Source organism: Pongo abelii, chromosome 16 (assembly GCF_028885655.2).
Source record: "Pongo abelii isolate AG06213 chromosome 16, NHGRI_mPonAbe1-v2.0_pri, whole genome shotgun sequence".
In the NCBI taxonomy this organism is placed as follows: Eukaryota; Metazoa; Chordata; class Mammalia; order Primates; family Hominidae; genus Pongo; species Pongo abelii.
Genome location: NC_072001.2, coordinates 66310159 through 66326760, shown reverse-complemented (window position 1 = coordinate 66326760; position 16602 = coordinate 66310159). Strand labels below are relative to the sequence as shown.

At 40.7% G+C, this 16602-nt stretch overlaps 2 protein-coding genes and 1 long non-coding RNA gene across 5 annotated transcripts in view; 1 reads left to right on the top strand and 2 right to left on the bottom strand.

The window, feature by feature from the left end:
- APH1B (aph-1 homolog B, gamma-secretase subunit) overlaps positions 1-2343 on the bottom strand; it is a 28202-nt gene extending 25859 nt beyond the window's left edge. The window contains exons 1-2 of one of the 2 annotated variants that reach the window (XM_009249888.3): positions 2187-2343; positions 603-773 (exon numbers count right to left, since the gene is read on the bottom strand). In XM_009249888.3, coding sequence (XP_009248163.1) covers positions 603-773; positions 2187-2299 — 284 coding nt within the window. In that variant the 5' untranslated portion in view covers positions 2300-2343. 2 annotated transcript variants of the gene reach the window in all.
- Positions 2105-9637, top strand: LOC129050135 (uncharacterized). 2 transcript variants are annotated; one of them, XR_008513635.2, is made up of 3 exons: positions 2105-2367; positions 3708-3865; positions 9031-9637. It is a non-coding gene; the product is annotated as an uncharacterized LOC129050135 (long non-coding RNA). The 2 variants fall into 2 exon arrangements; XR_008513636.2 differs by lacking the exon at positions 2105-2367 and adding an exon at positions 2543-3023.
- RAB8B (RAB8B, member RAS oncogene family) overlaps positions 9382-16602 on the bottom strand; it is a 77921-nt gene continuing 70700 nt past the window's right edge. Inside the window, 2 exon segments of the mRNA NM_001131403.1 lie at positions 9382-13661; positions 14445-14495. Of these exon segments, the coding sequence (NP_001124875.1) occupies positions 13569-13661; positions 14445-14495 (144 nt within the window). The 3' untranslated portion in view covers positions 9382-13568.

The following is a 16602-nucleotide window of genomic DNA, read 5'->3' as shown; positions in this document are numbered from 1 at the left end:
GCCACTACTGGTCTCCGTGCATTGGTGGTAGTGGTCCCCCGGGCCCAGCTGTCTTTTATCTCTTTGTCTTGTGTCTTTATTTCTACACTCTCTCGTCGCCGCACACGGGGAGAGACCCATCGACCCTGTGGGGCTGGTCCCTACAATTATCTTTGGTGGTGGCAAAGAGAACATATACATTCTAAGCTGGAATGATTTCTGTAGTTGTTTTAATGCTCCCCTAGCTTGTCTGTCTCCATGACACTTATCTAGTATACCAGTGTATTTCTTGTTCATTCATTTATTGTCTGTCTCTTCCTACTATAATATAACCTCCATGAAGCCAGAGACTGTCTTTTAATCACTGATGTATCCCCAGTACCTAGGATAGTGTCTGGGATTGATTCTCAAGAAATATTTTTTTGAATAAAGGAAGGAAGGAAATAAGAAATTTCCACAAGATAAAAGAACACTCCATATTTTCAGGCTGGAAATGTACCAATCTCTTGGCTTAGTACTATGTAGGAGGGCACAGATACAATACTATATTCATGTTTCAAATGACTAAATCATAACTAAAATCTAACTGGAGAAAAAAAAGGTAAGGCAGGTATTTAACTTACTTTAGGAGTCTATAGTATGCAAATCGGAACATTTCTTGAATATAGACGGAGACAAACGTTCCAAAGATCAGCAGATATTTCTGTGTTGGTCCATCTTTGTTGTCAATAATGACTCTTGCCATGAACCAAACAAGGGACGAAATCAGTAGAGACACCAACCAGAAGAAAGCTCTGAAAAACACGGGAAAAAAAGTTACAAGTGAACATCAGTACAGGATTAATAATGTTTAAAAGCAGAAAAAAAAAAACCTGCTTGAGGAGGAGATTTCTTGACGTTTTAATAAGGGAAAAAAAAGTCCTCATAAAGTGATACTCTGATCAGTTGTTCTTAACAGTGCATTTTCCTTGGTGAGACAAACGTGTCCAAGAGGAAGGCTGAGGTTTCCTGACAATTACTTTTTTCAGTGACCCTGCTACTTCCAAGTACCTCTGCAGACTCTGCCAAGGACTGTCTAGCTAGAAACTTGGTTATTTGTTACTCTTTCTAATCAATGCTCTGCCCATTAATGAGCCAAAACAAGAAAATACACAACTCTGATTACTGCAATTTTCATATTCTTAAAACTTATAAGAAATTATGGATTTACTGGTCAGATATCTGCAAAGATGAGTATCTTTCCCGGAAAAATATCTACATCTCTATTAATAAGGTGATTGGTATAAAATTCAACTTGAAAACCTGTGTTCTGATCTGGATCAGTATCCAAGCCCTCCAGGGGTCTTACAGCACCGCTGGGGATTCTAATGATTATAGCGAGCTTTACAAAGCTTTCCCCAAATCTCTATTATTTTTAAAATGACATGCAGCGAAGCACTTTCAATACGTTTGTGGGAGGTGAAGAAACGCAGAAAAGGCGGAATCATTGGCCTAGTCTGGTGCCAAGAGAGACTCATCAGGGGAGGGGGGATGTGGTATGTGCAAGTAAGAGCCAGGTGATGACTGCGATGGGACACCAGAGTCCGGTATTTACCAAGCTCCCAGAAGGAGACGCACAGTCATGTGCTTCGGTGTTTTTACAGGTTTCCACCCTTTAGCTGCACAACGGAACCATCCAAAAGGAGCTTAAAAATTTTTTTTTTTCTGAAGCCCGAATCCCATCCACTAGACATTCTGATTCAATGGATCGGGGTGGGGGTGGGCATCGGCATGTTTTAAAGCACCTGGCCACAGGTGATTCTAATTGGCAGAAGTCGCGCACTACTATCCTAAACGCCAATGGTTCTTAACCCTTTGGGGATTACAGATGCCTTTGAGAATCTGAGGGAAATTACGGACTCTCCCTCCAGAAAATGAAGGATGCATATATGAACTTATCCATAATTTTTTAATACAACTTTAGTAGCTTCACGGATCACTAAACCCCACCCATGGGCCCCAGGCAAAAGGCCCTGACCCCCAGTGTGGCTTCTTCCTAAGAGGGCGAGGCGCCTTTGGGGAGCGGGATCTCCGGTCTCCCCCTCTCAACCCTCCTCCCGTCTGAAACGCAACAAGGTCGAGCCGCGCGGTGGGGCGCCGAGGGTCGCGGGTAACCCCAGCGGGGTGGGGAGCCCCGGCGTCCGGGTTTCCCGACGCGACCGCCTCACCCGGCGATGAGGAAGATGATACGCAACGGCTCGGTGGCGATGGTGAAGACATAAAGGGCGAGCGCAGGCCCGAAGGCAATGAAGGCGCAGCCGAAGAACACGGCCGCAGTCATGGCCACCGCGGAAACCGACCCAGGGGCCCGTTGGGGACGCGAGATGCTCCCGGCGCGGGCGGGGTTCGGTGGGTGGGGCTCGGGGTGGGGGGCTAAGCGGGACGCGGGGGGCGGGGCGAGGCTCAGGGGTAGGCACGGCGACGGGGACGGGGGCGGGGCACGTGGGGCGGGGGCGGGGCTCGGAGGCGGGGCACGTGGGTCGCGGGGCGAGGCGGGGCGAGGCGGGGCGTGGGGGTAAACGCTAGGGCCTGGGGGACTGGGCGGGGCGTGGGCTGAGGGCGCCGGGCGCAGGGGCGGGCTCAAGGCGGTGAGCGCGGCCCCCACCATTGGGCCCTCTGCCCTACCGGGTGTCCGGAAGCTCCAGGGCCACGCCGTAGCTTCTGCTCCCGAGGCGGGCGTCCTCGGCGACGTTAGAGCCCGAGCCATCGCCGCACCCCAACAAATACACTCCGATCGGGTTCTAGTGCCGGCCGCGAGGTGGCTAAGAGAAGGGGAGCTCCCCAGCCCACCTTCGAGTCGCATGCCCCGAGAACAGGCAGAGATTCCAAGTCAACTGAAGAGACTAAAAAAAAACGTAGCGCAGTAACAAGCAGGATTCCTTTTTAAATAGTTTTTTTTTTTTTTAAGTACATTTTACCGTTTGGATAGTTGCGGGAACTTCGTACTCCATCCTGTATGAAACCTAGGCTGGGATAGCAGTGACCCCGGGGATAACCCACAGATGGTAAAATGATGAAAGAGTGGTGGAAGAAGCTGCCCTTCTCAGGGCTGTTTCAGCCAAATGGTTTTTATTTTTTTCCCAATTCTTCAAAAAAGTTGTTGTTTGCAGGCATTCTGTGAGCACCCTACAAGCAATAGTAACATCTCCCTGCTCCGTCTTCTCACAGTCGTCCATTTCACTTGCTTATTTTTCTTGCCTGTTAAAACGCGAACTCCTGGGGGACAGGGACTTTGCTTTGCTCTTTGTTGTTTCCTCAGCACCTAGAAGTTCACTAATATCTGTTCAATAAGTGAAATAATTTAAAAAGTGGAAGTTATAAACATCTATATTAACAATTTCTGAAAGGTTTAAAAATTAAAACTTAAGTTCTCTGATCATTCACATCCAAGTTAGATTTTTCTTTATGTTGAATAATACTTCGTCGGTTATTTTGATCAGTGTGCCTGACACAGGTTAAGTGCTATATAAGTGTTAACCACTCCTACATAATGCCCATCATGAACAAAGATTTTGGCAATCCACATTTAAAAAAACACCAGTAGACAAATGTTGGGACCTGACAGAAGTTTTGCAGCTCGCCCCTGAAAATGCACCTTCAAATAATACAACTGCAGGTATTTAATTCTTACAGAAAAACATTACCTTTGCCCATTTAAAAGTCATATATATTTCCATTCACTCCCACAGAGTACTTCTTCAGATTCCAGTGACTGTATTTTGAATGGTCAGATCCCAGCACAATACCTATCAAAACTCAGGTCGAGACAACAGTTCAGAGTGATAGATCTGCTTTGTAAATATATGGAAAATGCGATTCCAGACTGGAGGTCCTCGGTGCAACGCAGGTATGAGATGGCAGTGGCCTGAATCAGGGAATTAGCAGGACTCTGGAGGGAAGCAGACAAATTTAATAGAAGTTTAGGAATTGTACAAACAGAATTTAGTGACTAGAGTGAGATGGGGGAAGAGTCAATGATGAGGGCCTCTAGAGGGTTCGGGCTTAAGTGGATGCTGTGCAGACAGGAGGAGGAGACAATATGGCAAAGTAGACACGATAATGAGTACCATTTTGTTATTTTGTTGTTATTGTTTTGGAGACGGAGTCTCACTCTGTCGTCCAGGCTGGAGTGCAGTGGCGTGATCTCAGCTCACTGCAACCTCTGCCTCCCGAGTTCAAGCAATTATCCTGCCTCAGCTTCCCGAGTATCTGGGACTATAGGCACGCGCCATCATGCCTGGGTTATTTTCGTATTTTAGTAGAGACAGTGTGAACAATGTTGGCCAGGCCAGTCTCGAACTCCTGGCCTCAAGTGACTTGCCCACCTCAGCCTCCCAAAGTGCTGGGATTACAGGCGTGAGCCACCGTGCCCGGCCTTCATTTTGGACGCCTTGAGACTGAGATACTTGTAGCACTCCAAATGGAGGTGTTCAGTAGGCAACTACATACACAGGATCAGGAGAGAAATGGACTGAACATCAGAGCTGAGACCAGAATACCTGAAGCCGTGAGAGTACATAGAATAGAATCACCTAGATAGCTAGTAAAGCCAGAACAAGGCCTATGTCAGAACACCAACATTAAAGGTATGAGGAGAAGAGGAACCTCATAAGAAACTGAAAAGGAGTGGCCAAGAGGGTAACAAGAAAACTGGGGGAATGTGGTGCTGTGGAAGCCAAGGGGAAAACATTTCAGAAAGAAGGGATGTCGAGAGGTTAAACAAGTGGCCATGCACAGTGGCTCACGCCTGTAATCCCAGCACTTTGGGAGGCCAAGGCAGGCGGATCACTTGAGGTCAGGAGTTTGAGACCAGCCTGGCCAACATGGTGAAACCCTGCCTCTACTAAAAATACAAAAATTAGCTGGGCATGGTGGCAGGCACCTGTAATCCCAGCTACTCAGGAGGCTGAGACAGAAGGATCACTTGAACGTGGGAGGCGGAGGTTGCAGTGAGCCAAGAGTGTGCCACTGTACTCCAGCCTGGGCCACAGAGTGAGACTCCTCCGTCTCAAAACAAACAACAAAACAACAACAACAACAACAAAACAAGCTACCAGTGAATTATATCCACTGAGTATAGCCACTCTGAGTATATCCACTCTGAGTATATCCACTCTGTATAGCCATACAGAGGTCATCAGTGACTCAGACATAGGGGTAAAAGGCAGTCTGTAAAATCTTCTCACATGAATGTGTGGTAAGAAAAAAAAGGAAAGAGGAGAAAATGGAGAAATTTAGCTTTAGAGGAGAAAATGGAGAAATTTAGCTTTAGAGGAGAGGAGACAGGACACCAGCTGAAGGAAGACAGGAAATGGAGGGATCCTCAGAGTACTCCACCCAGTTTCCTTGGTAACAAGTGATGCAATTTCAATCCTGCTGTGATCCTGAAGGTCAGAGTGAAGTTACCAGCCCTAAGAGAGTCAAACCTAGGACCCAGCTTTCAAGCAGCACTGGTTTTGTTGATGGTACAAGATGAGAGTCTTAACTACATTCTCTTAGAGTTTTTTCAACTTCAGCTTGCACACAATATTCACAAGTAAATTTTTTTTAAAGGCAATGCAAGAGGAAGTGGCTGGGCACAGTGGCTTACGCTGTAATCCCAACACTTTGGGAGGCTGAGGCGGGTGGATCACTTGAGGTCAGGAGTTTGAGACCAGTCTAGCCAATATGGTGAAACCCCGTCTCTACTAAACATACAAAAATTAACTGGGCGTGGTGGCATACATCTGTAGTCCCAGCTACTCAGGAGGCGAAGGCACTAGAATTGCTTGAACCCGGGAGGCAGAGGTTGCAGTGAGCCAAGATCATGCCACTGCACTCCAGCCTGGGTGACAGAGCGAGACTCCAACTCAAAAGTAAATAAGTAAATAAATAAGTAAGGGCAATGCAAGAGGAAGAAACCTTAAGAAACAAAAACAAGGAGGGCAAATATTGGTCATAAGAAATCAGATAAAGAATTATTACCTAGTTTATACTAAGTGTCCATGTTTATAATGCCAAGTTGATTTAATTTATAAACCATAAAGCTAAATACCTTCATTGAGATATCAGAGAGAAAACTGCAATGATGGTAGAGTATCAAATGATCTGTATTAGAGAAATGACCAGTGTTTTCTTAGAATTTTAGAGCTAAGAAAGGACATAGAGATTATCCAATATAATTTTTTTTAAAAGCAAACAGAGGATACAACAAGCCTAGAAAATACTCTATTACCGAGCAGCTGGACCCGCTTGGAACCTGGAAGTCTTGATTTCTAGTTCAGGTCTCTTTTTGCTAGATCCAGCTGCCTCAGTTGAAGCCTGAGACATTTTGATAATTTATTGACTAATGTTACTACCTATTTGAAATTTTTCCCTAAAGTTTTATTGCAATATTTACTCATAAGAAACAAAAACTCATTTCATGTGTTTAGCAGTTGCTATTCTTAACCACAGCAATTTGTTTTTCTTTCATGTCATCACCCAACTACTTTCACCTTAGGTGAATGTATATTTATTTATTTTAATTTATTATATATTTATTTTATTTGCTATGGTGCATTCTCATATATCCCTGGAACTAATATCGGAACACGAATCTTGAGGGTTAGAATCATGAAGTGGGAGAGAAGGTTTAGTGAATTTATCAATACCTAAACAACATTCTGGGTGATTTTATTAAAAGCAAATCCTTCTATACTTAATAAAGATTAATATAGTGTAAGATACACACAGATTAAGATAGTATAAGGCAGTGGTCCCCAACCTTTTTGGTAGCAGGGACTGGTTTCGTGGAAGACAATTTTTCCATGGACTGTGGGTTGGGGTGATGGGGATGGTTTCAGGATGAAACTGTTCCACCTCAGATCATCAGGCATTAGATTCTCATAAGGAGCACAAAACCTAGATCCCTCACATGCACAATTCACGATAGGGTTCACACTCCTATGAGAATCTAATGCCGCCATTGATCTGGCAGGAGGCAGAGTTCAGGCAATAATGCTTACTGGCCTGCCGCTCACCTCCTGCTGTGTGGCCCAGTTCCTAAAAACCAGAGACCAGTACCTATCCATGTCCCCAGAACTGGGGACCCCTGTAAGGTGTTTAACAAAGATTAAAAGATAAGAACCAGAATAAAGATCATATAAGGCCAAGGTGGGAGGATTGCTTGAGCCCAGGACTTCAAGACCAGCCTAGGCAACATGGTGAAACCCCATTTCTACAAAAAATACAAAAATTAGGCCAGGCGCAGTGACTCATACCAGTAATCCCAGCACTTTGGGAGGCTAAGGTGGGCAGATCACCTGAGGTCAGGAGTTTGAAACCAGCCCAGCCAACATGGGGAAAACCCATCTACTAAAAATACAAAAATTGGCTGGACGCGGTGGTTCACGCCTGTAATCCCAGCACTTGGGGAGGCTGAGGTGAGCGGACTGCCTGAGCTCAGGAGTTCGCAACCAGCCTGTGCAACATGGTGAAACTGCATCTCTACTAAAATACAAAAAATTAGCTGGGCATGGTGGCAGGCACCTGTAGTCCCAGCTACTCCGGAGGCTGAGGAGGAGAATCGCTTGAACCCAGGAGGTGGAGGTGGCAGTGGAGGTGGCAGTGAGCCGAGATCACGCCACTGCACTCTAGCCTGGGCAACAGAGCGAGACTCCGTCTCAAAAACAAAAACAAAAAACAAAACCAAGAAACAGAAAAATTAGCTGGCCCTGGTGGCGCACGCTTGTAATCCCAGCTACTTAGGAGGCTGAGGCAGGAGAACCGCTTGAACCCGGGAGGCAGAGGTTGCAGTGAGCCAAGATCGCGCCTCTGCACTCCAGCCTGGGCGACAAAGCAAAACTCTGTCTCAAAAAAAAAAATTAGCCAGGTGTGATGGCCCCCACCTATAGTCCCAACTACTCAGGAGGCTGCGGTAGGAGGATTGCTTGAGCCCGGGAGGTCAAGGCTGCAGTGAGCTAAGATTGCACCACTGCACTTCAGCCTGGATGACAGAGTGAAACTGTCTGAAAGTAAATGGAGAACAAAACTTCTAAATTACACTTAGCTCCCAAATTACACTTCACTTACTTCATGGGGAATGTTAATTTTGATGATGACTGAAGTACTGATTCTTTCATTTATGTATTATTATTTTGACACAGAATCTCACTTCTGTCGCCCAGGCTGGAGTGCAGTGGCACTATCACAGCTCACTGCAGCCTAACCTCCTGGGCACAAGCGATCCTCCCACTTCAGCCTCCTGAGTAGCTGGGACTACGGGTGCGTGCCACCACGCCTGGATAATTTTTGTATTTTTTTGTAGAGACAGGGTTTCTCCATGTTGCCCAGGCTGGTCTCCAACTCCTGAGCTCAAGTGATCCACCTGCCTCAGGCTCCTGGAGTTTTGGGATTACAGGCGTGAGCCACTGTGCCAGGCGATTCTTTCATTTATTAAACACCTACCATGTGCCAAGCCCCTTACTGGGTATGGTAGATACAAAAACTAAAGACACAACTCCCACCCTTCAGGAGCCTAGAGTCTGTCTAGTAGAGAAGGAAAGTAAATAGTCAACTCCAATCCATGTGGTGAGTGACACTTTGGGCACACACAGAGGCTTCTAAGCACGGGTGGGTTGTAGAGAAACCCTCAGTGAGTCTTTTTTTTTTTTTTTTTTTTTTTTTTAGACAAGAGTGTGGCTCTGTTGCCCAGGCTGGAGTGCAATGGCGTGATCTTGTGATCTTGGCTCACTGCAAACTCCACCTCCTGGGTTCAAGTGATTCTCCTGCCCCAGCCTCTTCAGTAGCTAAGAAAGGAAGGGTGATCAATTTAAAGCTACAGGTTCTACAACAGAATAACCTCAATGTATGCTGAGCTAAGTATGATGTACAGGGGAGCTGGCTATTTTTCTAGATCTTTAAACAACTCTGGGTCAGATATAAAGTTTGCTAAAACATCTTAAGTCTGCCATGGTTTGAAACATATACCTATCAAATTTGCAGAAACATTTTTAATTTATTTTATTTTATTTATTTATTTTTGTGAAACAGGGTCTCACTCCATTGTGCAGGCTGGAGTGCAGTGGCCCGATCCCAGCTCACGGAACCTCCACCTCCCAAGTCCAAGCGATTCTCCCACCTCAGCCTCCTGAGCAGCCGGGACCACAGGTGTGCCCTGCCATGCTGGGCTAATTTTTGTATTTTGTAATTTTGTAGTAGAGATGGGTGTCTCACCGTGCCGGGCAGGCTGGTTTTGAATTCCCGACCTCAGGCGATCCACCCACCCCAGCCTCCCAAAGTGCTGGGACCACAGGCGTGAGCCACTGCATCTGGCCCAAATTTGCAGAAACATTTCTAAAATGTGCAGTCCATTTCAGAGAGCCAATAGCATTTTCATTTTCATTATGTAGTTTTTATTTTAGACGAACATTATTATAAAAAAAAAGTTCACCTGGAATAAAATCCATTTAAAAAAAACATAGCATCAGTATCAGTACACAGTTAATGAATTGGCTTAAACAAGATTAACCACATGACAGGTCCACTTATCTGCAGGAGCTTTTCACATTAAGCCATTGGAGCAAAAATAAAATATGTTTAAACATGTACAGTAGGATAATTATATGGAAAAACTAGAGAGTTTCCATTAGGGGCATGATTTTCATCAAAAAGTTTATGGTATTTTGCATGAAAGGAACTGCAGTGTCAGCTGCAAACAAAATAAAACCCATCTGTAAGGCCATAAAATTGAACTATAATAACTAAATTCACATTTTAAAAAAAGGTAAGAAAGTGAAATAAGTTCTATTAGTTTCTTGGCACAAGAAATGCAACTGCATATGGCACACGCATTTCAAGAAATGAAGTAAAATCTGAAAATATCCCTAGAATAATTGTTTGCTAATTTTTATTTCTGTACATTTCAGTCATTTAGATTTTTTTCAGAGTGAACATGACAGCCATTAATTTTATTAGTCTAAAAAAATGACTTATTCTACTCTAAAACTGTGCTAGAATTTGAAATTCTTTTAGCATATCCTGTCCGTCTAGGTCCGTCTATGTCAAGGGATTTCATTTTTAGACATTCCTTTCCACCCACCCCTGTGCCCCCCTTGGATGTAACAAGGAAAAAGGAATGTCTCTTCTGTTTAAAAAAAAAAAAAAATTCTGAGAAACCTGATTGCAGAAATGAGTGCTTAAAATTTACAATAAGTAAACCAACATAATGAAATGTGGTTTTTAAATTTTAAGCTTAGAAGCTCATCTTTAAAGACTGAGAACTAAATTTGTAAAGGAATCTAAGTCATGAACTTGAAAAGAATGTCTGCTTAAATGTGTCACTTACTGATCACAGGAAAAACTTTATAAGCCTTAATATAGACTCGAGCATTCAGAACCTGTAAAATGGAGTTATAATCTCTTACTTAGAAACTTCTGCAAAAACGCAGCTATATTGCACAGCTAAATTTATTAATGGAGACAGGGAGATAATACTTTTTTTTATGCTACTGGATATGACATGTATGCTCTATTCTAAACTAATATTTCCTACCTTTCCCAATGATGTCTTCAGTTCAAAACAAAACAAAGAGTCTAAATTTTGTTAGATGCTTAAAGGCTGGCTCACTGTTTTTCTACCAGGTATTAGAATACTAGTTAGCTAAATGAGGTATAATTAAAAAATAGACCTTCAAAGTAAAGAGTATAGTCTTCTGAAAATTTATAACAAAGACTGCACAAAATGTTTCTGTAAATAGTAAGAAACCCTGCAGCACCTACTAACTGATGCACAGGTAGATTATTGTATCATAATCTGTCTGAAGTAAAATATAGCTAAAATAAGTTCCCAGCGAAACGTTTTACAATCAACTGATTTACATGCTACTTAGTTACAGCACATTTTCCCTGTCTGATACCCTCAGACTCTATTTGAAAGGGTCTAGTCCAATCATTGTCAAAAATTAACACACTGATATAATAAAGTGCAGCCACTGAACCACTAATACTGCTGCAAAAATCCTCATGTACCTTATCCATAAGACCACAAAAATGTTCACAAAAGAACTAGATTTCTTCAGTTTCAGCAGGGAACAGACAATTATCTGTCATTAAATTCATCTACAAATAGAAAAAATAATGCACTGTATGTACATTATTAAGCAAAGTGGAATATTTATTGGGTCATTTTATCATGCAGAAAGTGAATTTCCTAAGGTCTTAGCTCAATGTATATACAATCTAGCAAGGCTAAATGTAAGAAAATAGCAAGGACAATTTATTTCTATATAACAGAGCATATACTCCCAATTTGCTGCTACTTCAAAGAGCACTTTTAGACTCATCTAACTTTCACAGGCTCTTTCAAGTGAAGTTCATGGAGACTAGTTATTAATCCATATAAGACAAAAGAAGAAAGAAGAAATATAACCAAAGCAAAGCATTCTGTTAAAAAAAAAAAGTAATAAAAGCTAACCACAGAATATGTCAGTTTTGGTTTGCAGACAACCCCTGAGATTATATAAACCAAAGCGTTAAGACACCAAATAGTCAGAGGTAAATTACTAAGAGAATTACATTCATACATGGTGTCATAGCACTTATCTTTTAGAAGGTACTTTGTTACCATCCAGAGAGCGTTAACTGTTTGGATTTTTTTCAGGAAATAGTGAATATAAGATGTTTCTAAAAAATTATCTTTTCCTTTTGAAAATGTATCTAATTTGAAGATAGTAGAATTACAATAAACTTTCAATCACGGAACTACTAATTATACTAGAACAGCAATGAATGACTTTTAAGCCTATAGGTAAATACCAAAAAAAAAATTAAGGAGGCTGAAATTTGTCAACAATAAGTTTAGTATATCTACTAAAAATAGCTTGGGCATATTTGCAGCTGCTAAATTGTTCCTATATTTTCGAATAAGTACAAAAGATTGACTGGTCCAAGCATTCTAATGACATATCTTAATTTGAAGAGAATTATCTGTGGTAACAAGCAATCCCTTTCCACTGCCATCTCCTGTTCTTAACTATCCAGCATGATAGTAGCCTTTGTGAAGCAAAACAGGCATACCAGGAAGAGTCATTATTAACAATTCATTTCCCTCATCCCCTCTGTATTATCCCCCTCTGTGTCATGACACTGAAGGCTAGAGCAAAAACAATGACATAGTGATCTGAATTTGGCACATAAGTTAGCACTAAATACCTTGTGATGGTTTCATCTACAAAAGTATACCAGTACCAGTGTTTGTTGAGAAAGGCAACTAAGCTTTTGGTTGGCTTTAGCCCAAATGACTAAGTTCTGTAACAATGAACCAAAACAGATGGAACTGGGTTCTATACATTCAACAACAGCTGTTTGAAAACTGAAACCTTGGTCCTGTTTTCTCTAATGAAAAGGCAAGACTTTTCCTAGAGGCTGCACTAGGTCTAAGTACTTTTATTTCTAAAAATATCTCCCAAATAAAACCAACCAAAACTCATTATTTTCACCATTACCAAGAGCTAGCTCTATTAAATTTATATCAACAAGTTAATCTGTCTCTATATAGGGAAGGTTTCCACAAACTAAAATCTAAACCTAACTTTTGTAGACAGGGATTATGGTAGGAATTTGGTATTACAACTAAACCAGCCAGCTAAGGAGTGAACCTAAGAAAAAATATATTACATATCCTTATTGACAGAATCACAGTTAGATGCTGCACTAAAACCCTAAATGGTATATCTCTCAGCCCACGTAAAATTTCAGCTCAAGAAGTTCACAAATAGAAAGAGATAATAATGTTCAAATATGTTATTAGTTTTAGGTAACTGAGTGATTACAGTTAAGTCAAACATGGGAAAGAATAGCAAATACAAACCCCAGGGAAAAATGAGATTATGGTGATTTCCAAATGCAGTTTCTATAGATTAGGCAGAGGTAATCATTTTAAAAAGTGATTCATTCAGCTACCCGGACTCTGGCAAACAGGTCAGGGATGAGGCAAAGCTCTTAATCTGAAGAAATAAAGAAATTGTGGCCTTTGATGACAAGATGGGCATTTCAGTAAATTTTAATGACTTTAATAATTCTTATTTAAGAAAAAGCCCTTAAATAAATGCTACCAAGGCAGTAATATTTGACCATATGAACCAGACCAATACCCTTTAATTTTAGTATATTAACCTCTGCTGTAAATGCCCTTTTAACATTGCCACATGTACAAATTTGTCTAGAACTTCATGACACAGAAGTGTGCAAATATGAGTCTAAGATTGTGCTGAAATAGGGAAAGGCTAACACTGATGTGCAAAGTAAAAAAGAAAGATAACAGCTTCTGCAACAGGTAGTAAAACAAGGAAAAAACGAGTTAGGTCCTGCATGTGTCTCCACTTCATTGCTTCCATATTTGAAAAAAGGAGCCTGTTCTTTTGCTAGGCCATGAGGCTGGAATCCACTTGGCATTCTGTGTTGAGAGGTCTAAGTTCAGTGGTGCTCTCAGCAGCAGCCGGGAGGTGTGATTCTGAGGCTGGGTGACCTGTGCTTTCAGAGAAGCAGGAAAGGGCCCTCTAGGTGTGCTGCAGTCTCTCAGAAAGAGTTCATCAAAGTAGCAAGCAACGAAAGAAACTGGTCTTCTTTGATCGGTTTTCTGTTATTTTCACTGGTCCACCTGCTCCTGCTGAATTGCTGTCATTCTAAAAAATAGAAGATGAAGTTACCAAGGAAATAAAAGTTTCATGGTTTGACCTCAGTTACCTAAAAAACAAAAATAACTAACCATACCATGTGAAATGTGTATTCTAGTGAAATGTGTATTCACTAGAGTATTTTATTAGAACGGGAACTAGTTAAGCACCAATGTTGTCTTTTTCTTTGGAAATGGTGAATTGAAAAGAGGAAAATGCCCTTACGATAGCAGCTTTTATATCAATAATGTATTCGATAGGAAGCTTCTATTTCTAGTTCCAATGGAGTGTAAAGTTTCAAAGGTAATGATGGAAACAATGTTAAGATACTGGCATAGACAATTCTGTTAGAGGTAAGAAGAGTTAGTAGTATAAGGTATGCAATTATAGTCAGGACTCAGGATAAAACAAACTTTCAAGGTTGTCTTAATGATTTCAAATTTAAGCAAACTTTAGCAACTTCAAAATCATAGTTATGTAGATATAAATACCTGTCACATGAAAACTGGATAACTTTATGGCAAAAATCTAATTTGTGCCATTATTATTTTCATTATTCTCATCAAAATTCAATTAAAGATCACTTAAAGAGCCAGATGAAAGAACTGAAACAGCGGCAGTTCAGAAATAAGAATCCTAAACAAACAGAACTAAGAATCAGAGTTCAACCAAATGAGTATCTGAGTCAGAAAAAAATGAGTTTAATTTGAGTATCTTATAATTAGACCTATCCTTTTCATCAAATGCCAAACAGAGAGCATAATGGAAATAAAAATTATAAGTGATACAAACCATTTTTCTGTTGAGTTTTGTCATTATATCTCGTGCAAGTGTAAAAAATGCCTATAAGTAAAACAAAACATTTTCATTATTATATATTCACTATATATATATATATATACACACATACATATATATATTCCCCCCGCCTCAGAGATGGGGTCTTGCTATGTTGCCCTGGCTGAATTGGAACTCCTGGGTTCAGGCAATCCTCCCACCTCAGTCTCCTGAGTAGCTGGGACTACAGGTATGAGCCACCATGCCTGACTTATTTTAAAATAGAAATATAGAATTTTTCATTATTTCAATAAAAATATACCACTTTAAAGTTTTACATTAAGAAAGTAATAATTGTAATCATAGTATGCATGTGAGTGTTTACTCTTTTGATATTGTATCATAAACATTTTCCAATGTTATCAAACTACCATTCATTCATCAAATATTTTCTTCATGTGATATAATATCACAATAACACCCTTGTTGAGTCACGAGTAACTTCTTCAGTACACCAAGAACAGGACAGAAGCTCTGTCTAAGCTACCCCACTTCCCTAGAGCAGGGCACAGTGCTGATCTAGGAAATGCTGAATATCTGGTTTAATGAGTGAATAAATAATTATGTATTACCCTACAGCTCTAAAATCTGTCTTCACAAAAATCTCTACTTTTTATTTCTGACCTTTTCTTTCAAATTGCTCTCACTCTTATAGCTGAATATGTATAATCTTCCATGTCTTACTCCAAAATCCCAACAGTTCCTGGAGCTCTCAGCCAAATTCCCCACCGTGGAAGTCAGTTCAAATAGAAGCAGGGCAAATCTGATTAATCTTCGTGATAATTTATCCATAATGTCTCTTGATACAAACCAAATATTTTTTAAACCCATCATCACTTTTTCTAAGAAGCCAGGAACTGTTAAAGATTCTTCATTTGTCACCATGCTAAACCTATTGTTAAATCAGCCTCTTTGTTCCCAACACTCCTGATCCCCAAAAACTGTTCAGGAAAAGGATTATTCCCAATCCAATCAAATAAAAACAATATGGCAACTACTATTATTACTCATTGTCAGTGTCTCACTGTCAAACTCGTCACCTATGAGCCTAACCACACTGATTTAAAGCTCTGGCAAAGTTGTTACCATCTGTATGCCTGGCTAGAATAAGCAACTCAGGCAACTCCCAGTTCAGGGAGTTCTATCCATACTGATGCAAATTATGGGATTTCATTCTTTTTTATGGCTGAATAGTATTCCATTGTGTATACACACCACATTTTCTTTATCCATTCATCCACTGATGGACACTTAGGTGGATATACTGATTCCCTTTCTTTTGGGTAAATACCCAGTAGTGAGACTGCTGGATCATATGGTAGTTCTATTTTTAGTTTTTTTATTGTTCTCCATAGTGGCTGTACTAATTTACATTCCTACCCACAGTATATGAGGGTTCCCCTTTCTCTACATCCTTTCCAGCATTTGTTATTGCCTATCTCTTTGATAAAAGCCATTTTAATTGGGGTGAGATGATAGCTCACTGTACTTTTGATATGTATTGCCCTGATCACTACTGATGTCGGGAATTTTTTCATACACCTGTTGCCATTTATTTGTCTTCTTTTGAGAAATGTCTATTCAGATCTTTTGTCCATTTTTAACTTGGATTATTTCTGATGGCGGGAAATCCTTTTGTATCAAGCAGAGGGAAGCATTTTTCTGCTTATCTAAGCTTGTGTAAGTAAATCAGTAGAGGCTTCCTGTTTCCTAACACCCATCGGCCAACCTAAACAAATAACTGTTACGTTATTTAAAACAAAGAAAAAGTTCTGATCAGTGTCCACTGGCTAATAAAGTCATGTAGGTCTCGATTTTTAACCATCATGTTATGATGAACAATGAGTAATCTAGGAAATTAAATGTTTATGAAACTATCAGTATTATTAAAAGAATTACATGTATTAACACATATCACATGTAAATTACATGTATTATTTTTATGATCAGTTCAAAAAATGTTTTTTAAAAAAGAAAATATCAACAGTTCTCTTGGTGAAGAAAACCTATTTTTTTTTTTTTTTACACTTTAAGTTCTGGGATACATGTATAGAACATGCACGTTTGTTACATAGGTATACACATGCCATGGTGCATGGTGGTTTTCTGCAAC